This window comes from Erithacus rubecula (assembly GCF_903797595.1).
Source record: "Erithacus rubecula genome assembly, chromosome: 6".
Lineage (NCBI taxonomy): Eukaryota > Metazoa > Chordata > Aves > Passeriformes > Muscicapidae > Erithacus > Erithacus rubecula.
In genome coordinates, this window is record NC_136688.1 from 45,719,639 (window position 1) to 45,745,841 (window position 26,203).

Below are 26,203 nucleotides of genomic sequence, written 5' to 3' on the forward strand. Positions count from 1 at the left end.
CGGCCTCTCCTTTTATTCGAATAAAACAAGAAGGACTCCTCTGTCTACTTTTTGGACATAAACCTCTGGTGTTTTTGGATTAATTTTCCTGACATATGTATAGGGGGAAAATGACTTTTGAGGTTCTTGTAGGTGGGAGGACAGTCAGTTTTCTCCATTTTGCTGCCAGCATCAGCAGCAGGCAGACTCCTCCCAGCCCTGGGCTCAGCACAGCCCAAGGGGGCCGTGGGAGGAGGCTGCAGATCCCCAGGTGTGCTCTCCCAGCCCGGAGGCACAAACACTCCTGCTGCTGCTGACCCAGGGACAGGGGCTGGCGCTTCTCGCACCCAGCTTAAAAAAGGGAATTGACTGTCCAGAAGTCTTCACTGAAGAGAATCCAGCGTTCTACAGGCTTTGAGCAATAGAAAATAGCAAAGGATTGAAGCAGTCCCTCCTTAGTCAGGATATCCCAGCTGTGCTCCCTCCTCCCCGGGCTGAAGCGATGGGTCCCGTGTGGCCCCGCGTGTCCCGACTGCTCTGCTCCAGGTCTGCCAGCCGCAGCAGCCGCTGCATCCACAGCTCCCCACCTGAGGACAAAGTGGGACTCATGGTGAGTTCTGTCTTTGAGCCTTCTTTTTTTTTTTTTCCTTACTCATGCAAGTCCATCTTGTTGGAAGAGCTTTCTCTTGCTGTTCTTTTTTATATAGAAAATATTTGTTTTCTTCATCTGACTAGAAACCAGTTCTCCTCAGGAACTCCCTCCACTCCCCAAAGTTTGTCTCCTACTTTCTAGAAGGGAAATTTGTGCCTGAGAGGAAGGGAATGCTGTCATAGCATCCTACAGAGACATGTCACAAAATTCGTTTCTGTGGGGTGCCTTTTATAATCTTTGATTATAGTCCCCAGCACAATTATTTCAGTATGTGATTATAGAACACCATCTAAATTTATTTAGCTAAATAATTTAACTAAAATTATGTAGCAACTCTCTGCTCTATTGTATCAACTCCCAGTGTTAGTAAATACCCAAAGATCTTTTATCTGAATAGTGGTAAGCTGTGCTACTGTAACTATTAAGCAAATAATCCTGTTTCTATGAAGATTTTATTTATGAAAAGCTCAAGAAATAGGCACAAAATGTACTGAATCTCTAAGAAAATAAGACATTTGCCTAATATATTTTAATGTGCCTTTTATTGTTTTAAATGTGGCTTGTATAAGCATGTTGGTGCCTGAAATAGACTAAGATACTTTTTTTTCTGCCTGCCATAGATTGCTAGTGCTTTTAGTTCAAACATGTAGAATAATCCTCTGTGGGTTATTTTTCCTTTAGAATCTGTCATATCTCTGGAATTATAGCTGCAGAAGTTCAATAATACCACATAATTTGCTTGGCAATAGATATCTTAGTCTGGGAGCATTTCAATTTGCTTATCTTTATTTAACCTTATTTCTTTAATTTAGGAGACAATTATTGGATTCTCAGCATTTTCACTGGCAGTTCTTGGACCAGCTGGATGGTTCCTGTGCCACCTTTCAAGCTACAAAAAGAAATAGAAAACATCCCTTCAAAATTAAGATCTAAAGGCTGAAAATACTCCAATAATACCCAAACTTGGACTCTCTTCCCTGTCTCTGTTCCCACACTGTCACTCATCCCATGGGCCAGGTCCCAGAAAGCTTTTGCAGATATTGTAGAGCTGGACTTACAGTGGTGAAAGGATACAAAATAGTGGTAGGTGCACTCTGCCATCACCTGCTGCCTTGGACCAGTCTGGATCTGCCACCAGAGAAATCTGCTGTGAGAAATGGAAGATTGATGAGGAGGGCAGTAAACACGCTCAGCTGACTTGCAGTTTGGCTGTTGAAAAACACATATATCATAGTAATTGTTGTTTGCCCTTTTGTTTTAGACACCTAGAACATCTGTGCCTAGGAAACATAGGCCTGGGGTAGATTTAGAGGCACCCTATCAAACATGCTTGAGAATCCTGCCCTCCTGTGGGCAAGATCAAAGCACAGTGGTAAATTATACTTGTGTGAATCCCTGAAATGCAGGAAAAAGCAGCAGGTTTGCTGGTCCTCCATCATGGACCAAGCTTTGCAGAGCCTGTGCTCCCCCTTGTGTGCCTCTTCTGTCTGCTTCTTTGGGGTTGGTGAGGTAACAAAAGTGAGGTTACTCTTTGCCTTTCATCCATGGTTTTGTCATTGTTCCTGTGTCCTGTCTGCACCAGCTCATACAGGTATCAAAAATTTAAAGTAAATGGAAAAAAATACAGAAAAAAATTTATAGTAATCTCAGACTGAACCTTTGAGAATTTAGGATGGTTTTCTTTAGAGTTTCTCTTTAATCTTTACATGTGTTCTTTTGGTGTGTTCCTCTTCCACCAGAATAAATGTTTTTCTGGGGGTCATGATTGTCAGGTATTTCAATTTATTTTCAGTTTTTAGATTAAGATTTTTGACCTTTGAGATATTTTCCCATGATTGCTATTTGCAATTACTATGATAAATACTTTGAAGTGCAGACTAAATTCGAGAAAAGTATAGTAAATAAAACTTGTTATGCCATGTTGGATGTATAATAAAAGAATGTCTTCTAAGGAATTTGTGTCTGTCTTGCAAGAAAATACAGAATATGAACCTTTTTGTGATGCTTAAGGATTAGTTGTGATGCTTATGTATTAACAGATTATAATTAAAAATTCCATTAAGTCATTTCTAATATCAAATATCAAAACAGATTCTGAAAGTAGGGCTGTGAAAGTGTATATTCTTGCTGTACCTCTAAAGTGTGATTTTCAGATAAATTGTTGGAGTTCCCTTCAGCCTTGTAACTGTGCCTGGAGTTTTCAGAGTGAGAATGGAGACATTCATCCTGAGTGTTTAAAAACAGTCATACTGGTTTATTTTTTTTCCCAGAAATGATAGCTTTGCCACTTAGTTGAACAGTCTGATGTGAAAGCCCAGATGTGTATGTGGAAATTTCCCATAGATTTGAATAAGTCCTGGATATGTGCCTGCATTCCTGGTATCCAGAGAAAAAGCAGTGGCAGTAACTGAAAGGCACTTGGGTAAGCAATCTGAAGCTTTGCTCCTGCACACTGAGAGTGCATCCTTTGGAAGAATAAGGCTATTTTGCAGAATCTTTTGTAAAAATAAGGTTTGAACATTTCAGTGTATCTGCTTGTCCTGTATCTGATTTTATCATCCTTCTCTCACCTAGGAATGCTTAAATAAATATGTAAGATATTATGTTTCAGTTGTTGCATTTTTCTTTTTAAATTATGGCAATAAGATTGCCTGGTTATAATGCATACTTAGGGATGTGAATAAAGCACTGAGAATTGTGTTGGGTGAAATGAGGTAACAGATATATGAGGATGTTTCTATTGAAGCAGTGATAATTTTTAGAAACTACTTACCTGAAGAGCTACTTAAAATTTAAGTGTTTTTCGCAAATACTTTTTTTTCAGATTTTCAGTCCACTTCAACCATTTCTTCCTGAAAGTACTAATAATTACATTTTACAGTCATTTAAAAATGCTTCAATCTTCATGTAGCCCTTTGTACTGATTGCAAATGGATCTTGAACCCTGAGACTGGAAGCTCTGGGGAATGTGGTGCATAGAAAACCAAGATTAAAAGAGAGAAGCCAGGTCATTGCAGGCACCTTTACTGCTGTTAGTGTGGTGGGGATGTGCAAGGGTGTTTATTTATTAGTCTAAACCAGCCAGAACTGGGCTGATAAATGCAGCAAGCTGTGCCCAGGGGTCTGGCTCCAACAGCTGTTTTTTTTCCTCAGGCTTCCTACATCTCCCAAAGGTGTTTGGTGAAAATGGTTGGTGGGTTTTCCATTTCACAGCAGTGACCCTTCCTGCAGCCTGGTGGGTACCACTGAGTGATGCTGAGTGCTGTGGGTGGACATCAGCAGAGTCTCTTGCAAAGATAGGCAAGAGACTCCCTCCTGTAATTCCACAGATGGGGAGCACCAAACATGGAATGCTTGCCCAAGATAAGGCAGCAGGGTAGCAGGAAGTGGAAACAGAGTTGGAGGGTGGTTCCCTGCCATGCTTCTCATGGTATCTCTACATCAATGGTTTGCATTTCTTTGATGGACCAAAGCTGGTTTTAGGCTGACTATAAGTAGTAGCACAGCTAACACATATATTCCTAAGGGTGAGTGGCTGAAGCTTCTTCTTCCATAGGAACACAAGTAGCAGCCATCCCAGGTAAGGCAGAAGATCTGGCATTGAACTAAACTTTGTAACATTTATTTGCTTTGTGACTATGGTTATGTGCTGCAGTATACTTACTATTAAGCTAAAATACTCATAGTTCTGAGTAAGTGGAAGTGTCTTTCAGTCACTCTGTTGTCTCTTCTAAGAATGATGCTCTGGATAAGTTTATACTTAAATTAAGAGGCCGAGTAGTGTTCAGCTTATGGCCCATAAACACTCTGGGTCTGCAAAAAGTAGTTGGGGAATATTATGCAATTGTCAGTACTCCTGAATTCGGAATAGATAGGACAATTTGAAAAGATCTGCATATGAGAAAAATACATTCCCATGTAAAGTGCAGCAGCTTTCCTACGGGCTGCTTTAGGAGTGTCCCAGTTCCGTCAATTCACTTCACTTTCTGCTTCCACCAAGGTTCCTGTCTCTGATAGCCCATCCTCTGCTTTGTTTTAGGTTACTCCTAGACTCCTGTGTGGAGCAAACCAATTTGGAGGAGAGACCTGGGCAGCTCACTGGCTCCTAGGGAGGCAGCCTCCAGATGCAGGAGCAAGGTCAGTCAGCTTTAGCTGGTCTAACCTGTGACCCTGGAATGGGTCACAAACTTGGTACCAAGGGCCTCAGCAGCACTGAGTGTCACATGCTTTCTCCTCACTTCCCTGTGGAAAGTCTCACACCTTCTTTTGCTCTCTGTAACTGTTTTTGGCCAGCAGAGACATTTTATATATGTTTTTAATTGACTGTAGGGATACTGAAGCAAAGTAAGTATCTGGTTTCTTGATTTCTCTGTTCATTTCTCTGCCTTTGGGCCATGATGCTGTGACAGGTTTAAGAAGGCAGGATTTTGACACTTGTCATTCTGATTCCTAAATCATTGCTACCACTACAATGTGCTTTTATTTTAGCCATGTAGGTAGGTTGTACAGTCAATTCTGCACAAGTCTGATATTAAAGCTAAGGAAAAAAAAACAGTTTTTTGTGGGGGAGATATAATTCAGCCAGTTCTAATTTCCACAGATTTGGCATGTTAGCTGTCACAAAGACTGTGACTCTTAGAGCAGTATATCCAGTCTCTGATTTTATTATAATCTTAGTACATGCTTCTCAAATTCGTGCTAATTCTTTATGCAGGTCACCATGTATTTCTCAAACTCCACTGCTATAGCAACAAATTAAGTATTTTGTTCACTTAGAGGCTAATGACATTACTCTCAAAGAGAAATTGAGGGCATTTATCAGAGATTTTTACAGTGACAGATGCTTACAAATGTAATAATAAAGCAAACATCCACAGACTTAGCTGACGTAATTATCAGAATAAGAGGAAAATTACAGTTTTGTAAGTACAATCAAATAACCACTGTATTTCTTAACAACATTTTTTTTTTCCAAAGTCTTAATTATTCTAAACTAGGGAAAAAAAGAACAAATATCAGCATCACAGTCTGGCTACTCTGTTGGAACCACAGTACTAGCAATGAGACACAGAGCCCTGTGCTGCTCCATCTCTCACTTTAAAGCTGCCCAAGTCAGTGATGACAGAAATGAATTTGTCACATGCCAGATGGCATAACTGATATGGGTCGGTGGCTTCAGCCAAGCTTCTGGTCACATCACCATCACTTCTGCCATTACTGCCAGCTTGTTCTCTATTCTGTTCTAATTCTCTACCCTATCCAAATGTCTATCCTACTATACACCTTCCTTCTCAGAAGAGTTACTTTTCTGCCCTCCCACAGGAGGAAGGTCAGTTCATATTTTTTCCTGTACATAGTGCTGTGTGATAGTACCACTAAAGAAAGTTTTCCTTTCATCTTTAAGTCTCAGCACAGAGGCTAAAATTAGATATCTTCACCTCAGAAGAAATTATTTCCCTGCACGAGAATCTACAAGCTGTCAGTAATATTGTGTTATTTTCTGTGAGCAAGAAGAGGTGCTTTCCCTGTTCACTGTCTCTTGGCTCATGCTGGTTGACCCAGGTGTCAGAGCCCTGAGGAGCTGCTCCAGAAATCATCCTGTGGCAACCAGGATACATGCTGTAGCCTATCTGAGTTAAGCCTAACTGTTCTGTTTAATCCCAAACAGACTTTTTCCTCAAGCGATTATTTATTTTACAATCATTCATGAGGATTAATTCTTACACAGAGCAAAGATTTAGAGACAAATTTAATTTAATATGGTATAACTATTGCTCTGAAATGCACTCATCTGAGCCTGAGGGACTCCATCTGCTGTTTGAATCTGACAGGGAGGAGGTTGGTCCCTATGCAGGAGCTGCTCAGGGGCTCCAGTTCCATACCAAGACCCTTTCACTGGCATTAATTTAGCCTTGTAAGTATCCAGAAAGCACCATGTGGATTGAAAAATCCCAAGAGCCAGAGAAACTTGCAGTTCACTCTGTTTGGCTTTTCTTACTGCAATTACCCTTGCCTCCCTCCATGCCACAGCCTTCAATTCAGATAGGCTTGTTGTGATTAAAGGAAAAATTTGAGACATTTCAAATTTGTCCCCACTACTGCAGTTTTTAACATTCCTATCACAATGCAATTACTGATAATCTCCTGCCAAAAGTGGTAAGGAAGTTTAAAAAATTGAGTTATTGGCTTAAAATAAATGACATTGGAAGTTAGCTGTTTGTTTTGTGTTTTGATAAAACTTACAAAGCACTTAGGTCCTTGCCTCTTATTCAGGCACTGAAATCCTCATTTGTTTCAAACTTTGTTTATATTGTTTTGGAGTCTTTGAATATGTGAGGCAAGAACTATTTTTTATTTAAAATTCAAATAGAGACTCATGTAATTGTGCAACACAGGAAGCCGAGCCTTTAAGGAAAACACCATGAGAATGTTTTAAGAATTGGTAACAGTGAACTTGTCTGGATACAAATGTGCATACATATATCCCTGTAAATGGATACATTGATTAATTTGTATACATGTATAAGTTCACTTCAGTTTATGTACAGTTTATAATTTTTCTGTACATGATTCAAGGTAGGAGGGCTTAGGATTTGTATTTTTCAGAAAGGATTACCTTTCTAAAAGTAGATTTGCTAATGCTTGGAGATTTAAAAAAAAAAAAATAGGAACAACATTAGACTTCGTCTTTTCAGACCTGAATACTTGAAAATGTAATTCAAAGTGACAACAGTCACATAAATAGTGACTTCTGCTTTTGATTACTTCTTTTCTCTTTACAGGATATTTCATTAATTTATTCCAGAATTATTTTGTAACCACACTACACATTCTTAGTCAGGCAAAATTTAGTTAAAAGCTAGCACAATTCATAGAAAAAAAATGTTCCACATCCCTCCGCACCTTATCAACTTTATACTTCAAAACTCACATTTCAAAACAACCAGACATACACGAGTCCATGGGACATGATAGGATGCACTCACGAGTGCTGAGGGGGTCAGCCAATGACACTGTAAGACTAATTTTTATTATAGTTTGAAAAGGTCAAAGCAACAGGGAGTGTCCTGAGAAATAGAAGAAAGCAAGTGTCACTCCTATTTTCAAAAAAGACAAGCAGGAGTATCTGGGAAATTATAGGTAATTTATCTTCACTTTGATCCATGGGGAGATGATGGAGCAAATAATCCTGTGAACCACTTCCAAACACATTAAGGACAGTAAGGTTATTTAGAGTAGTCAGTGTGCATCTGCAAAAGGAAAACCATGCCTGACCAATGTGATAGCCTTCTGCAAGAAAATTACTAACTTGGTGCAGGAGGAGAAAGCAGTGAAAGTTCATCTTTAGCAAGACTTCCATCAATGCTTCCCATCACATCAGCAAGGACAAACTGATGAAATAGCTAGGCAAGCTGACAATGATGTGAATTGAAAAGTGGCCAGAAAAACGGCCAGGCTCAAATGGTTGTGGTCAGGGCAAAAAGTCCAGCTGGAAACCAGTTGCCAGTGCTGCACTGCAGGGATCAACTCTGGGCCAGTGCTGTTTCATGATTCTGCCAGAGATCCAGATAATGGGACAACCTCTGCAGATGATGCAAAATAGGGAGAAGCAGATGATGCACCAGCAGTTTTGATGGTTGTGCTGTCATTTAAATGTGTCTTAGAGCTTGGAGACGTGGGCCAACACGAGTCTCATGAAGTTCAACAGGTGCCAATCCATGTTAAGCACATCAGAGGGAATAACTAAGCACCAGTACAGACTGGACTGAGAAGCTGAAAAACAGCTCTGCAAAAAGTGACACAGGGGTCCTGGTAGACACCAAATTGACTGTGAGCCAGCAATGAGCCTTTGTGGAAAGAAGGCCAACAAGATCCTGGGCTGAAGCAGGAAAGGCATGGCCAGCTCGTCAAGGAAGGTGCTTGGCACTGGTTAGACCCAACTGGAGTTCTGTGCCTGGTTCTGGACTCCCCAATATAAGAAAGACATGACTATACTGGTGTAAGTTGAGGGACGGGCTCAGTGATGAAGAGACTGGAGCACCTGTCATATAAAAGGATGCTGAGAGAGCTGGGAGTGGTTAGCACCAAAGCCAGAAGGTTTGGTGTGGGGAGTGCATCTTGTCAGTGTGTACAAATACCTTAGGAGAGGGACTAAGAAGATGGAACCAGACTTTTCTCAGGGGAACTCAGTGACAGGACCACAGGCAATTGACACAAACTGAAATACAAGAATTTCCCCTAAAACAGAAGAAAGAACTTTCTACTATGAGGATGGTCAAACCTTTGAACAAGTAAATTGCTTAGAGAAGTTGTGGTGCCTTCATGCTTGCAGATATTTGAAGCCTGGCTGGACATGGCCCTGAGCAATTTGTTCAAGCTGACCTTGCTTTGAGCAGGGAAGTGAGAGTAGACAAACTCCAGAAAGTCTTTTCAACCTTGAAGATTCCACAGTTCTGTGAAATTTCTACTCATGAACTCAACAGCATTTATTCTTTCAGTTCAGTTGGAATGTAAATTTTCCACTTCCCCATTAATTTAATGTTAAAAATATTTTCTTTCATCAATGATTTGTGGGCTTTAAGATGCCTGCAGCTTTTATGTGTTCTCTTAACTGAGTGTGTGCAGAGGAAAAACCATATGGACATAAACCTTGGCTGCTTAGAATGGTTTCCAGTGGAGCACTGTACCCATTTGGTTAGGCATATTCATGAGGATCTTGCTGAGAAATTATAACTTTGGTTCAGCCCAGAGACTTGACAAATTAATTCCCGGAGTACCACGTTTCTATATTTGCTCCTTAATGGCATTTGTTCACAATTTAAAGTGTGAGTCTCTATATTTGAATTCACAAACTAGGCAACTATTAAATTGTTTGGCTTAACATCAGAATACTTGTATAGGATTTATTTAGGGCTTAGACATTGATTAGACAATGCAGAAGAACTCATAAGCAACAAATTGTTTACCATGAACCTGAACTACATGCTGTCCTATGTAGGACCTTGTTCAGTAAATGCAGGCATAGCTGCAATTTTCAGGCACTTAAATCAAAGAAGAAATTTTACATGAGAAATTGAATTAATATTTTCTCAGTGTACTTCTGCTTTATCAACCTGAGTGTTTTTAATAAGCTCACCAGTCTGGTATGTGAACACTTGATATATTTTAAAGATACTTATGGAATCTCAGTTCCCCTCAGTGCAGAGAGTTCCCTATTGTTCAGTAATGAGCAATAAAGCAGTTCAGATTGATTTGTTGCATCAACAGACAGAAATTCAAAGATGAAACCTGTCTTCAATATCTTATTTCAATTAAGTCTGAAAGCCATTTGTCTGTATTTTCATCACTTATGTTCCATGTTGTGAGACATAGAGTTGGGGGAAGCAGGTTATTAACACCACATCACCTCTCTGTGCACTTCACTAAATAAAGCTTCCAATAAAAGAAAAAAATTAAATATTTACTCTCAAATATTTGAATGTAAGAAAGAAAACAGTGGTATAAGTTGGCTTTGCTCTATCTCTGGGGCTTACAAGCAGCAGAGAGTGTGGAAAGAACTATGGCCTCCAGTAAGAGCTCTGTTTTGTACCTAATTAAATGGTGTTGAAGAAACATTGCCCATGCAGTGTTTTTAGAAAATTGCTTTCAGATAAAAAGCTAACCAGTTAAATGCCAGTGAACAGCATCTGCCCCTTCATCGTGATTCATGGCACCGAATGTGCATTGTCCCCAAAACAGGGCAGCAGTAATTTGGATGCACTGCCTTGTATGATGAATAGCAAAACACCTATTTTCCTCCACCTCCACAGCACAGGTCTCTTTGGATGCCACAGGCCTACTTATACAGCCCAGCATTTTGAGGAGAGTAGGTTGCAATGGATTTTTTTTTTTTTTTTTTGGTGTGTAAACAACAAGACTCCCATGTCCCGGCTGATTAAATACTGCTGCTTCCACATAGCTTTTTCAGAGGATCTGAAAAACTGGTATGGAGAGCTTCAGAAGAGAAACTCATAGCTACCCATTCATTTCTGAGACATGGTAAGGTCAAGTCAGGACGCTGGGGAAGCTGACGGCGCACAGCAGTGGAATAATTTCTCTTGGAGCAAATAAATTTTATTGTTATTGCTGTACTCCCTCCACAATTGGACAAAGGGCTTTTCATCCCACCTTGGTCCTGGGGCAGTGACACAGTGGACACAGTGGGGCTGAGCGCAGCCCCCGCGTCCTCTGAAAGGCGAGGCGGTCCCGAGTGCGGGGAGCACTGTGCACCAGCTGGGAAAGCGGGGCCGGAGCACTGACACACACCTGGGCACACAGCTGGAGCCCAGGAATGGAGGGGAGTACGCGAGGGAGCAATTCCTGTTCCTTGTCCAGGATCACACGGAGCGTCAGCACGGCTCCTGGCAGCGCTGTCCCCGCTCCTGCGGCTCCCGCGGGCACCGCCAGCCCCTCCGCAGCCCCGGCCGCCCCGGGGCCCCGCCGACGCTTACCGAGACCTTGGGGCTCGGCAGCTCCCACCTCGAGGCCGTGACAAACCCGGCGGGGCGGGTGCCCCAGGAGCGCCCCGGGGCCGGCCGGCCTGCCCGTCCCCACACATCCCATCGCATCGCACCGCAGCCCCGCGTTCCCGTCCCGTCTCACCGTCGCTCCCGAGGGTGCTGTGCGCCGGGCGCGCTGCCCCTTTAAGCGCGCTCCCGCCCGGTGCCGCCCGCCGCCGCTCCCCGGCCCGCAGCCCTGCGGCACCGGCGGCGCACGGCAGCGGCACCGGCGGCTCCAGCGGGCCGGGCCGGCGCTCCGCGGGCACAGCGGGCCGGCAGCATGTCCACCAAGGCGGAGCAGTGTGAGTGGGGCCGGGCGGGGCCGGGCCGGGGTCTGTCCGAGGGGAGCGGAGCGGGCCGGGGGCGCGTCCCGCCGGTGGCGCTGCCCCGCCGCCGCCCGCCCTCCCTCATCCCGGCGGGGCAGCGCTGCCCGCGCCGCTGCCGGCTCTGCGGCTGCCGCAGGGGGTGCGGGCGATGCAGGGAGCGCAGGGGTGCAGGGGGAAGGGGCTGCGCCGTTCTGGCTCTTTCTGTGGGAGCCGCCGCCGCTGCTGGTGGCCGCAGCGCCCGGAGCCCCTGCTGTCCGGCGGCCCGCTGGGGCTCGGTGTGTTTGTGCAAAGGCAGCGCCGGGGAATGAGGGCTCGGGGTGAGAGTTGACACCGAGACCGCTTCGCGCCCCGGCCCGCCCGGGAGCGGTGCCGCCCGCCCTGTGCGGCGCTGCGCTGTGTCCCGGGGGATCGGCTACCTGCGGGAGCAGGGGTGACGCACCGTCCCCTGCGGGCGGCTCGCAGCGGGATGCAGCGAGGACAGTCTGCTGCCCTTCCTGCCCGGGCCGCTCACCTTTCGGGGCACTGTGGGCTGGGTGTTTGTCTTGCCTGCAGGCCACAGTGCCCCAGTGCCCGGGCCCGGCAGCATTCCCTCCCCCGTGCTGGATGCCCCTGCCCGCGGCCAGCCTGCTGTGCTCGGTGCGGGTGCTGTAACCACCATGTTGGGCACGGCGATCCGAGCATCGCTCGATGACATGGTGGTTGGGATGCCTCCGTCTGCCCGTGGAACTGATCCCCACTGCTGGTGCTCATGACACCTGGTGTGTCTGCAAGAGCCCTGATGGGATGCTGAAAAGAAAACGCTGGGGTAGTGGAGCTCATCACCCATGTCAAAGCTACTTTCCTGATACAGTGTCATGGTTATGAACAGGCAGTCTGTGACCAGGAGGTTGGATTGATGGTTGTCATGATGACGTGATGTGATTTGACACTATACATGCTGAGACTTGCTCTCTTCTTCCTCCAGGTCACTGAGAAGGATCCTTGTGTTTATATATGCCTATGCTGAACTGATATAACAAAAACAATACCTGTATTTTTTTCCCATTAGAGTTTACTGCTTATTTACAATGATGAATGATCTTGTTTTAAAAGTATTATGCAGATATTAATTTATTGCTGTAAAGGTGCAGTTCTAGCCTCATAAATAGAGGCACAATGTTCTGACTGTGCAGGAGCCCTTAATTGTGCAATGTTTGGATCTGTACCATTGTTGTTGCTGCCTCCCTCACCTTCCACCTGAGTTCTGTAATTTTTCTTCTTTCATGTGATACCTATACATTAATTACACTTCCTTCACTCTGCCATGTGGAAGAATTTGTGCTACTTTTTGTCCCAGCACCAGCTATGGTGTTGCCTTCCTTTTCTATTCTGACTTCTCTGTTCCTCCATTCCTAATGCTTTTGGTCTGCTCTGTTTGAGCTTCTCTTTCATATTTTATCCTTGGCTGTTTTTTATTTTCATCCCTTTGTACTTTTCACGACACTGCATCTAGGCCTGCCATGTCCCTATTGCTCTCTATTTGAAGATTTACTTAGGGTCCAGATTTCAGATCTTTCTGCCTTCTAATGTTCCTTTTCATGATAGTCCAGGAAGAGTATTTGGGTAATGGACATATCCTGTGCATTCTAACCTGCTAAATGTATTTTTTTTTACCAAGGCTGCTTCCCTGACTAGGGAAGCATTATGGCATTACCAAATGTCTTTGTCTCTACATAACTTCAAGATTCCCTTACCAGCAATTTTTGATTAATGGACTCTGACAAGGATGTGTTGGTGTGCAGACGTCACTACCAGTCAAACTTTCAAACCCCAGCTGTTGCTGTTGTTGCTTCTGCCCTCACTAGTGCCAGGCAAGAACCAGAATGTCTTGGGAAGGACTCAAGTTACAAGTCATAATGAATCTCAGTTTACCAAGATCATCAGTGAAACACTACAACTGAGGAATCACACTGATTGGAACAGAAGATGTGCTGGTCTAAACATGAATCCCACAACTCTTGGGCAGGTTCTATGAACAGCAGGTAAAATGGTGTCAGTCTGGGAAGCTGACTGGAAAAGCTTCTCTTTTTTGTGACCACACACATCTTGCATTGCATACCAGATATATCAACAGTGACTTTCATCATTTGACTCTTTGCAACATGCTTGAGGTGTTCTGTTGTATTCAAAGAAAATGAATTATTTTTCACATTACAGAGCAGTAGTTGGTGTTCAGTTGTGGTAAGTAATGTCCTGGGAATGCCTGATGCTCTGTTCCCCTCCAGGACAGTGCAACAACCAGGACCATCTTTGAGAACTCCTAATGGTTTCACTCTCAGTCAGTGCTTACATGGGGGCTGAGAAATTTAGTGAGGTCTGTGTAGATGCTGGAGACATACACATTTGGTTTTTGTGATGACCCTTTGGCAGTGGCCCAGTACTTCCACAGGGTGACATCACTTTTTGAAGTGTGCCTCTGGGCACTGAGAAACTCAAAAAATTGGGTCATTCACACACTTGCTGTCACTTAAAGGCTGGCAAAGTTTTTGCTCTGGGGCTTTCCTTCAGAAGTTTCTTTGTGTTCTGGGAGGCTGTGCTGAAATAGACAAAGTTTTGGGAAACAGAACTGAGAAGTGAAGCTGAAACCTTTAGCCTAAAGCTAATGTTTATATTTAGGCTTTATAAATAAGTTTTCTCTTTTGATATTTGGTCTGATACAATTGCACAACCATGCCAGTTAATAGAAATAAATGCATTTCCATCTTTATTACAAAAAAAGTGATTTTAAGTGCTTCTAGATACCCTATGCCCTTTGTTGTAAGTTAGTAGCTGTAAGGAGGCACACAGTTCTCTGAAATACATCTAGATCTGAATTCTGTAATCATCTTTGACATTTTGTTAGTCCACTTAATATACAGATATCTGACAACAGATCATGGCTGTGAATTGTTCTTAGTTGGGTACTGTCTTGCATAGTCTGTGCCCTTTATAAACGCACATGGCTTCATACATTTTTTTTCCTCCTAACAAGAGAAAGTAACACCACAAAACACATTTATGAAGTCACTGCTTTCACATGGACCCCAGCCCTTCAGTCACATGATGGACTTTCTCCTTGTACTGAAGTCAGTTAATACCATGAGGGAGACTTTTGTCTGTAGAAACTTCACTTGCTGCAGGAACTGGGGAGTGCTGTCCTTAAAGCAGGGAATAAGTTAAAGAATGACCTTAACTGGGTGCTGCAAGATTGGATTTCTTGTCATGCATTCAAGAAAACAGTATTCTTCATTCGATGATTTTTTGAGTGTTCCTCATTTTATGGATAATTGACTTGAAATTGTCAAACCTCATTTGTTGTATGGCTGACCACTCAGGGAATATTTTGTTTTCTGAGTGTGAAAGTCCAGTGTGTACTGTTACCTGTACTAGCAAAATGGCTCTCAATATCTCAAGCTGTGCCTCCAACAGTATTTGCAGACACTTTTCTTTCAGTGTCTGTCTATCAGTCTTTTTCTGCAATATGGAGACAATGTCACCCCTTCTCATTCAACTTGACAGTGGCACAGAAAAAATCAGAAAATTAATGAACTGTTCAGCTATCTCAGCAGTGTGAGACATAGTGATGTCTCCCAGGTAGTTAGTACCTTTCTGTTCAGTGGAGGACTTAATGGTATTCATTCCTTAATAAATGCCATTTGACCATGAGAATAAAACAAAGTGTTGATGAATTGCTTGTTTAGGAAGCATGGTTTATCTTCCACACTGAAGGAGCCCTGTGGGGGAGCAGGGTATGTCCTGGTCTAGTGGAAGACTGTTGTAATCCATATGTTTAAGGGCTGAAAGAATTCAGAAGCATCTTTTAACATTTTTAACATGATGAAGAGCTCCCAGGCAGCTGTGCTTTCATGAAGCTTTCATGTCTGCAATGCAGCACAGCTGAGCAGCCCTCTGCCCCAGCCAATGCACTCTCTCTCAGCAGAGTTGATTAATCTGAGTGGAGCAAGAAGAGTTGTGTGTGTGTAGGTGTCTCATTACATGAGGCTGTATAGGCAATGCAACTAGGGGAGTAATCACTTTTTTTCCCTATACTGAACAAGGATTTGTTAGAAAATAAACTCACTGTTTCTTGTAACACAAGAAAAATTTGTTTCAGTGAAGGTGTACACCTCCTACTGCTCTTTGAAATCCCCTTAGCTGCTTGATCACACTTCCTAAGACAAATAAACAGCAAACACTTTGCTCTTTTAATATATTTTCATATCTTTAGTTCATTGCATAAAGTAAATGTATGGCCCACAGTAAATCACATAAGATCTCTCTGTATTAGCTTATATCTCTGCTTTGGCTGTAGAAATACTATCTGTCTCACATGAACTTCCTGTGATCCAATGACTCATTCATTATAAATGAATCTTGAGATGCTTGGAGACATGGAAGAAGTGCAGAGTGGTAATATGTATTTTTTAATTTGCTAGTACTAAGTTTGCTTGATACAGATACAGAAATTCACTTCCATGTGTTGTCCCTGGCACTCTTTTGCAACTTATTCAGTCAGAACAGAAGGAACAGAGATTTTTCTGTTTGTTGAGTTTAATATTTAAATTAAAAAAAAAAAAAAAAAGAGAGAGAGAAATGGAAGGAACAGACATTGCTCCATCAAAGTCTGCAAAAAAGCCTAAATGAAAGTTTTTGTGTTTGTTTTTTTGTCTTTTTATGTAGTTGCTTCCAAAATCCGATACCTTCAAGAATACCATAACCGGGTTCTCCACAACATATACCCTGTGCCCTCTGGAACTGACATTGCAAATACTCTGAAATACTTTTCTCAGACATTATTGAGGTAAGTTTTGACTAATGCTCTTGAAGAAAAAAAGAGCTAAAGAATTGTAGGAGATATTGATTGGCTTTGAATTGGTTGCCAGATTTAATGGGTCAATGGTCAGCCAAAAAGAGTCAGAGCATAATTTAAGAAAAATTATGGTATGAACAAATCTCTTCAGTGGCTGTTGCCCAATTTGCCCAGTTAAGCCCCCTTACTGAGTGGCTGATTCTAGAATAAACTTGGTTGATTATGCATTTGCTTGGTCCTAAGACTTAGCTGAACACACAAACATGCTGAACTTGTGAAGGAAGGAGTTTGTAGCCTACAGAGTTTTAGATATGTATAATCATGACCTCCTTGACAGTCCTGGTGCCTCAGAATCCCAGAGTGACAAGCCAGACAAGCAAGCAGAGCTGAGTTCTGGGTTCTGGTTCAGTCCCTTAGAACCACAGGAGTAGACACAAAGTTTGTGTACAGATCTGGATTTGGATGGCAACAACACATCAGGATTGCTGTGATCCAATGTTTTTTACTTAGTCTAATGTTTAGTAATAACATATAGTACTAAATACCACATGAATACAGAATACATTATGAATAGGAGAGACTATCTCTTGTTTTCCTAAAAAAATAGGAAAAAATGTGAGGCTTTTTTTGAATAATGTGCATTCCACAGTGCTGCCCAGTGGATTCATATTTCCAAATTGTTTTTAAAATAGCTTTTGACCATGAAGAGAGGATTTTTATCTGCTGGTTTTGGCTGGCACTAGTTTTCACATCCAGAAAAATGCAGTTCACATTGCATTTCTATACATAGCTTCCTGATTTACACCTGGAAGGATTGTCAGAGAGTAGTTTGGAAATAAAGCTATTTGCCTCATTTGAGGAGGAAACATTAACAAAATACAATGTACCCATATATTTGTACAATATACTCCTATGATGTATACAAGTTGAAAAGGAAGAATTTAAACTTGAGAGAATGAGTTCATTCTAACATTCAAAGAGCCTGGGATGCATCAAAAATTTCATCACCCTGTTTATAAGGAGAGACACATAAACAATGAGAGAGACATAAATAATTTTTAGTGGAACACCTGTTCAGAGCAAACTTGAAACCTCCTGTTTACTTCTGAAAATTTCAGGAGCAGAACTGTTTGTTTCCCTCCTCATTTAGACTGTACAGCAGCCAGTAGGACTTTTTGTTTGAAGGTTAATAAATTAAATTTTGTCTCGTTGTATTGAGCAGTGGGAAAAAGTGTTCAGAGACACTAAAGGTACTTCTGAAAGGTGTTCCCACATGAGGCTGTTATGATGGACTATTGGTACAACACACATGTAAATTACATTTAAGTAGTATTATTTATGACAGGACAGCTTTTGCTTAAATACTGTGAGCCTTTAAGCTGTTAAAGCAAAAAAGTTGGACTTGATTCTTAAATGTTTTCTCTTTTAGCTGTAACTAGCAAGTGCTGTAATGAGATATGTTTCTTTCTGGTTACAAGTTCATTTGGTTTATGTGAAACCAATAAAGAAAGCATCTTTATACCACTCTGTGGTCTTCTTCTTTCTAAACAGTACAGCTGACCTGTCCTGTTGATAAATTCTTCACACTCCAGGAGTAGTGTTGTTCCTGGGCTTACTGAAGAAGCTTTGTACTTTGCAATGATGACAGCAGATCAGAAATCAGGGCAGCAATTACACAGTCAAGCAGCTCCATTTGTTTTATTTCATATTCAGAATGGGACTGAACCAAAATCCTCTTGTTGCTAATGCTGAACCCCATGGGGCAGAAGTGATACACATATCTGATACGCAGATCTACACAAATGGCTTTGTCCTTCATGATCTGGGATCTGATCAGCCTCAGAACTAAAAGGATATGAGAAATTATTTCCAGGACTTGGATCTAAATTTAAGTGAACTGAGTTCTGATACTCAGCAAGGTCAAATTCACATTTAAACCCCTGTAACTGGGGAGTTTGAATTGTGGGTCGAAGGCTGGGTGCTATGCTTGAATCAGTATAAGTTTATACACTTACTGATACTAAGAAAGAAGATGGATAAAAAAGCAAAACAACACACCCTGTATTTAGTGTGGCAGATGGAAAGAAGGAAACTCCCACCCACTGTGTGCAGATCTCTTCAAGATTTACCCTAAAACTAAACAGAATGGTTAAGAACCTTTCTGAAGAGTGTGTTCAAAAATTTATTTGAATATTTTGCATGCTGAGTCTCCTTTCTGCCTCCTACACTGAGACTCCATTGTACAAGGTTTAACATCAATGATAGAAGTACATGGTGGAGAATAATCTTTCTGGCTTAACACAGAGCATATGCAAGGAATTTGGGCTGTTAGGGACAAACAATTTGTGATGAACATGTATAATCAAAGAAATAATGGAGGAATAGTCAGAGAAATTCCACATAATGATTGGGTTTTACAGCAGTAGATTTTACTGTTTATTATGCTTTTACCTTTCCATGTTATGGACACTCTGACTGTGTTCCTTTCAGTGGGATGTGCCCACTGTTTTGAATCACATTCATGTCTGGTGGCATTTTGCTGGCTAAAGATAGATTGCACAAGAGATGAATTTGCTCCTTTGCTCTGTATGCAGCCTCCATAAATTACAAGCTCAGGGGTGGGGGGAACAGATGTGGAATGACTGAAAAATATAAATTCCTTATTTCTACAACAAACATCACATAAAATCACCATACACGATGCATAGCACATTGATTCATTTAGTTCTTCTTTAATTTTCTCTTTGGGAAAAGCATTTCTTTACATTACAGCATGAATTTGTTTCATGCCCTACTCATTTTCAGTGATTTCTCCCTCATTTGAGGAATGATCTAGGGCTTAATAAAAATCTCACAGAAAAGCTTATTGTTTCACATTTTCCTGAAGAAAATTCTCCGTATGTATTTCTAAGTAAAATACTTTATGTGAGGCACAGTTATAAATGCCTTGGTGGCTAATTAATGATCAAGCTTGTTTTGCTGCCTTGGTGAGATGTAATTTCACTTGTAGGTATTTTAGGAAACCTTTCCAAGAAGGCAGTAATTTTGGGACAGATTTGCAGCAAAGATATATACATCTTGAAACAAGCCTTGGTAGCTTTGCCCCTTATTGCAGAGCAAGTTCAGTATGGAGTAAGTTCAGTATGGAGTTATGATTTGCATAAAATTCTCAGCACTTGCTTTGAATTGAACCAGAAGCAAATTGCAGTCATTGCATCTTGGTCTTAAGGGACCTTCTAAAAATACAGGTCAGGCAAAAGCCTGGATGTTAAGTTTTCGGGTTTTTAAATTTGTTTTCTAATAAATTTGGTGTGATTTCAGCTGGAATTTAGATCTAGTCTTATTACTATTAAACAAAAGGATGCCCTGATCAGGATACAATAAGTGTGCTTTGGCATCTAATCTAGAGATGGGTCTGTAGCTCAGTGTAAAAAGAAAGGATTAATATTCTTTCTGGAAATAAGTACACTTGGAGTGATGTTTTGGCAAATAAAGAGATGGATAATTGGTATTATCTGTTGGTAGACAAAAAAGGAATATAGTGTAGTACCTTCAATCTTTAAACATAAGCTGCAAAATATGGCAAATGAACATCAAGCAAATTAAAAGGAATCAGCACTCTGATAATTCATTTTTAAAGTCATACTAGATCTTAGGTGATGTTCTGATACAATTTCATAAACACCACCTTGACAGTGATCATGTTTCTTTTACTGGACATTGGGTAACAGAAACCAAAATAATCTGCCAAATATGCAAGGCATAATTAAAAAAGAAAAAAAAAAGCTATTTTTGTAAGACAGACTGTGTCTGTCATCTCTGACTGCAAGGGTGATGTAATAGTAGCCAAGTAGCCATGTGATAGTAGCCACTTGGCAAAGAACTGTTTTTGTATAACTGTTTTTTATATATGGCAAATGAATGATACCTTCTGTTATAAGCACCTTAGCAAGACTTTGGCTTACTTGTGTAAATTGTTGAATTAACTTGGAGGTAAGATTTGCTAAGGTGATTATATGGTAGGGATTTCTGTACTGTTAAAGAGGTTTCCAGAAGTGCTCTCTCTTGATATAATTCTGCTCTACACGGGTCAGTGGAAATCTTAGTTATTGACTTGTCTTTAGTAAGTTTTATAACTGACTGTGGGAACAGAGTTAAACCAACAGCAACTGCTTTTGGAAATCCCAGTGACTAAGAGGTACAAAAAGGTGCTTTAAAAAGGAAAAAAAAAAAGCATTGTGTGTGGGTTAATATATTTTAAAAGTGTATTATATTTTATAGGCACATATGGAAATTATGATCTAAACCTATAATTGCTTGATAATTAAAATATAACACTGCTTAAGTGACAATTTATTCTATTTAAAATAGAGGGGTTTATTTTTAAAAATAAATTAGATTACCATGTTTACAACCATGTTTGCAACATTTTAAAAACTACATAACAAGCTGGTTGACGTATAGCCTCTATTTTGATTCCCACTAAATTCTTTTTATTTTTTGAAATTATCTCTCCTTTAGTTTGTAGTGAGTTTTGTTGAATAATAACGTAAGTAACAGCAGGAGTGTATGGTAACATACTGTCTGATCTGCAGTTACATAATTGGTCTTGCTTGCTTAGCCCTTAGATTTTTGAAGGTAACTATTTACCCAAGGAGTGTTTGTATTCATAAAGCAAAATGTTTCCTCCCTAAACATGGGCAAAATTAAAAACACACATAAACAACCATTATCATTAGCTCACAAACATATGCTAAAGACCATCGACTATATATTATTTTATGACTTTTCCAAATGTAGTTTAGTTAACATTTTAGAAATATATTATTTCTAAATCCATGTGCCTGTTTAAACTTCATTATCTCAAATGATACTGAGTGAGTGGTCATGAAACAGTATCATAAAATACATACAGACATTATTTTAATGCAATAAACATGTGATTTTTAAGACTATCTTAACAAACACACATGTTTATTCTTTGCTAAAACATGTTTCTGCAAGTGCCACACCTATATTTTGCATGTTTTCAGTCAGTTGGCTCAAAAGATTATAGGGGGGAAAAAATAAATCTCTCAAAATCCTCAGAATCTCAGAGCAAAATACCAGCCTGTTTTGACACGGTTAAACACTTTTAATTCTTAGAAATTTTCTTAACTGTGAAACATGGGTAGGGCACTGAAACATGCATTTTTATATTTTTGCTCCTTATGAACCAGATAACACATGAGATGCAATGAAATTTTCCTAGATGTCAATTTTTAACTCTCTTATCTTGAAGCATGGAAGTAACTGGTTGCTAGATTTGTAGACGTGCTGGTTTTGGTAGCGATTGCATCTTATGTGGGATGTATCTGGTCTTTTATTATTTGTTTTATAGTGTCATTTCAATGTAATGTGCTGTTCTTTGTGTCTTTGTTGTCTCTTTTTTTTCTTTGTCCCCCCAACAGCATTTTGTCCCGCACAGGGAAGAAGGAGAATCAAGATGCCTCCAATTTGACAGTGCCCATGACCATGTGTCTTTTTCCTGTGCCATTCCCACTCACCCCATCTCTAAGACCACAGGTCAGTTCCATCAACCCTACTGTTACTCGCTCCCTCCTTTACAGCGTCCTGCGAGATGCTCCATCTGAACGTGGCCAGCAAAGTCGTGATGCTCAGTTATCAGACTACCCATCCTTGGACTATCAAGGACTTTACGTGACACTGGTGACACTACTGGATCTAGTTCCCTTGCTACAGCATGGGCAACATGGTAAGCAGGCCCCTGAATGATTCCAGTGCTGTGAATCCATGAGTGATGCATATATCCAGTGGAAGAGATGGGCCTAAACTGACCTGGATCTGGATTTCAAATCTCCTGGGATGCATTTATATCCAAGTGTTCTGTCTGACTTTGTTAAATAAAGGATTTTTTTTGCTAAATGCGGATTTGGGTTTCAATTCTGAGGTTGTCTGATTTTTAGTGATGTGCTGGTGGTACGTGACTAAAATACAATGGTATGTAACAAAAATTAGACAGATGGGTGTAAAAATACCCAGATTTTTAACCTGAATCTGGTGGGATAGCTTGACTGTCTTTTTGGGGTGGGTCTCTTAAAAACACACAAAAAGCTTGCCAATGTGTATCTGGCCTATAATCAATGCACAGATTGAGTGTTCTGGTGAAGGTCCATCTCTACACAGAATATAATATATATCTAATTAAAGAAAAATACACAATAATTGTGTTTTGAGATGGCTTTAAAATACTCCTGTGTAAAAAAGATAGCAGCATCTCTGTCTGACTCAGAGAAAAACAGTATTGTCATATGTTTTAAATTAGCTATAAGCAGTTTTTGTGGCTGTGTTGTGTTTGTATTGTTTTCCTTAAGTTGCTCTGCATCTATTTGGCTTGTTAATCTGTTAGTCTTTCCATACTGGGATTCAGTAGCCCAGTATTCTCCCTTTGTATTAGCCAATATTAATTTCCATTGTGGGATCATGATGTATTAGTTATATACTTCAGTAGAGGAAGGTGTTTGTCCATCTGATAATGCTGCTGAAATTCTTCCAGAGGGGAGTTGTTTTTATTAAGTGCTGCATTCCCTTAGAGGTGGCAGTATGTTTGAATCTAAGGAAATGGTATGATTTTGCAAAAGCAGGGCTCATACAGACTTGTTGATTTAACTTCAGTTCTTAGAAGTGGTGGATTTAATTATCCAAAAAATCTTTTCCTAAATAGATAAGATGGTGATAATTAACAATCGATGGAGTCCTGTAAAGAACAAATAACACTGGGGAAACATAATTTTTTTTTATGGCAGCACAGTGGCTCTCCTTGTGTGGTTTTCCTGTCCCAAGTCACATTTTTGCTGCTGTGTCATTTTCCATCCTAATGGGCATTCCTGGGACATGGTTCCCACTTGAGTAAGGAAGTCACTCTAGGGAGTAATTGCCAGTGGCTTGGCAGCTGGAAGGGTATACCAGTAGGAAATCATACAGGAGTCTGTGCTGGGTCTAGTGTTACTAAATATTTAATTTTTTTTTTACTTAGCTGATAGAATTTGAATTTATAAGTGTTATCAAGATGGTTGCTAGCATATGTTTTGTGTGAAAGATATGTGATTCAAGTAATTGTGGCAAGTGCATTCTGTTTTGAAGCATCTCCAAAGGAGAAATGTCAAATACGATGTTTAAGAGAGAAATTAAAGGAAAAAGAGGCAATACTAGCTTGGAAACTGTACTGCAGTTTAGAGCTCTGGGTGTTAACAGTAGACCAGAGAAGACTATAAATAATTAACACAGAAATATTCTAGCAATGTGTAAACATTTTTTTAATGTATGAGACACCCAAAGCATTATGTTTATTATTATAACAGCCCTAGCAAAGCCTCAGCTGGAGTAAAATTTTCAGCTTAGTCCATCTAGCTTCAAGGAAAACATGTACTGTTTATGAATAGTCCAGGAAAAAAAGAATGATTTGACATCTAGAAAATGTGAACAGTGAGAGAAAACCAGAAAAATTTTGGTTTATCTAGCTTAGACAAAAATGGAAGGGAGATGTGATTATCATATGAAAATATGTAAAGGTTGCTGTGAGGAGAAATAAACTTAACCAATCTATTTTTTGTTATAGTTGATGAGGATAAGTTATGCACTTAAATAGCATCAATGGAAATTTTTTTAATAAAAAAGATCCTTATCTTTTAAAGGTGATTAATCATTAGGATGAATTGACAGGAGAAGGAGTAAATTGTCTTGCAGGTTTTTAAGAATGTTTTAGATAAATATGTGCCAGGAATGATTTGGTTGACTCATGCGTGAGGCAAGGGGAGATTGCTTGCTATTTTATGTGGTTTTGTGTGTGGAGATTTAAATTTTGCCATAGAACTTGTTGTCTATTTCTTCCTCAGCCCAGTGATTGATTAAAAGAAATATGTATTTTTTTGTCAGAACAATCTGTGTTGTTCGGGTAAGTACAACTGCTGTGCAAGGCAGTCCTGAGCTTTGGCCCAACCAGTCTGTAAAAGACTGTACTTAGCTGGTGAATATGTATTGAAAGAAAAAAGCACTCTGTAGCCTGGAGGGCCTGCATAGAAGACTTTAGACTTTGCACAGAAGGCTGGCCAGAACCACTGAAATGGAGTGTCAGTTTTAATTTTTGCCATGACCCAGGATGTTTACAGCTGCAGACCTCTCTGTGCTTTTTAGAGACAGTTTTAAATCTCACCAGTTTTACAGGTGTCATGTACTTAAGGCTGGGGAATAATTAAAAAATGTGTGAGGAAGGCCTTCTGATGTATTTGGATTGTTGTGCAGGCTCATACTCAGATTCACTGAGTGCTGTAACCTTTGTAAGAGAATTATGGGCACACCAGCTCACTTTCTCATTGGGGAGAGAGTATAAAGATTATTCCACAGTGCCCAGATAGACAATAAACTATGCCTTTCTTTTGGATCTTAAAATGTTGCACAGTTATTTAGTGTCCTTTCCAAATTGTTACAATATGATTTATTAGAATAAGTATAGAAAATCTTGATAAATTTTCCTATCATTTAAGCTCTGGCCAATTTTGGCCTCAACCCTTTCCCTGAAAATCAAGTTCTGTAGTTTAATCATATGTGGTTTGAAAAATACAGTGACATATCCTGTAGTCAATATGTGTGAGGCACTTTGCAGAACACTTGGGGGCAATTAAGATAAAGTTCTTATTTTAATATGACTGATGAAGACTAGAATGCTTTTTGCAAAATCTGGCCTTCAATACAATGTGCATTTCAAATCCTGATTCTTGTAACTTCTCTGCTTAAATTCAAGCCATCATACATTAATCACCATATTATTAAAATCAACATTGATTTTAATAGATTATTTTATAGGCTGTAGCTTTCATACTCCCTTCAGACTCTTTGGAGTAGTGTTCAGCAGCTGTTTCCCTCTGTTTAGGAGGGACTTAAAATTGGGGGTGAGCTCACTTGTCTACAGTGACTATCTTCCCAAATTACTTTGAAAGGAAAGCTGGAATTTAAATATAATATATATTTTAGTTTTATAAACAAGAGAGTACATAGTCATAATTATGTTTTCATTGTAATGATTCTATATTTCTTTCATTTTATTCAACAGATCTTGGGCAATCAATTTTTTACACTACTACATGCTTACTTCCTTTTCTCAATGATGATATTTTGAGTACTTTACCCTATACAATGATTTCAACATTAGCTACCTTTCCTCCATTTCTGCACAAGGATATTATAGAGTATCTCAGCACTTCTTTTCTGCCTATGGCTATATGTAAGTAGAATTCATTCTAGTATTGTTTTGTCTTGGCACATAATAGTATCAGACTGTACGAGTCAAAGTTTGATCTGTCATAGAATTGTAATGGAACATCAATCTACTTACGTACATTAAAATAACTTCATGTGACTATTTTTCAAAGTGAAATAGCTCTATAATTTTTATTTATTTATTACACTGTGTTTTGCTGTGAATTCTTCCTTCATTTAAAGTGTGATGTTTATTTAAGAAGTCACTGTTTTCAGACTCATAGAATTTTCAGTGCCAGCAGTGGAAGTTTTGAGTACAGCATCAATGGGCAAACTGCTCCTGAAATAATGGATACAATAGCAGCATGTATAATTTTTGCATCTGGACTGTATCTGGATGTACAAGTATGATTTTTTTCTCAATGTCATGGTGTTGTGGTGAATTTCTGATTTTCTACCTCTCGGTCTTCTTGGCCCTTTCTCTCTGAGTTCTGTACAAATAGCTGTGCCTGTAATGTCTCCTATCCATAATGTCTCTTGTCTGTAAGAGTTGGGACTGAATTTGATGGTCCCTGCCTTTTTTCCTCTTCTTTCTTTTCACCTTTGTAAAGATGTGATTACTTAA

At 40.2% G+C, this 26,203-nt stretch overlaps 1 protein-coding gene and 1 long non-coding RNA gene across 7 annotated transcripts in view; both read left to right on the forward strand.

The window, feature by feature from the left end:
• The first annotated feature begins 238 nt into the window (after window positions 1-238).
• On the forward strand, window positions 239-3,234 carry LOC306803788. Its single transcript, XR_013774698.1, has 2 exons — window positions 239-589; window positions 1,444-3,234. It is a non-coding gene; the product is annotated as an uncharacterized lncRNA (long non-coding RNA).
• Window positions 3,235-11,354: 8,120 nt separating this feature from the next.
• UNC79 (unc-79 homolog, NALCN channel complex subunit) overlaps window positions 11,355-26,203 on the forward strand; it is a 104,618-nt gene continuing 89,769 nt past the window's right edge. For 3 of the 6 annotated variants that reach the window (XM_079308602.1, XM_079308604.1, XM_079308603.1), the window contains exons 1-4: window positions 11,355-11,471; window positions 16,194-16,314; window positions 21,774-22,078; window positions 25,433-25,603. In XM_079308602.1, coding sequence (XP_079164728.1) covers window positions 11,450-11,471; window positions 16,194-16,314; window positions 21,774-22,078; window positions 25,433-25,603 — 619 coding nt within the window. In that variant the 5' untranslated portion in view covers window positions 11,355-11,449. Of the gene's footprint in view, window positions 11,472-12,459; window positions 13,517-16,193; window positions 16,315-21,773; window positions 22,079-25,432; window positions 25,604-26,203 lie in introns of those variants that run through there. The other 3 variants (XM_079308605.1, XM_079308606.1, XM_079308607.1) reach the window with 3 other exon arrangements.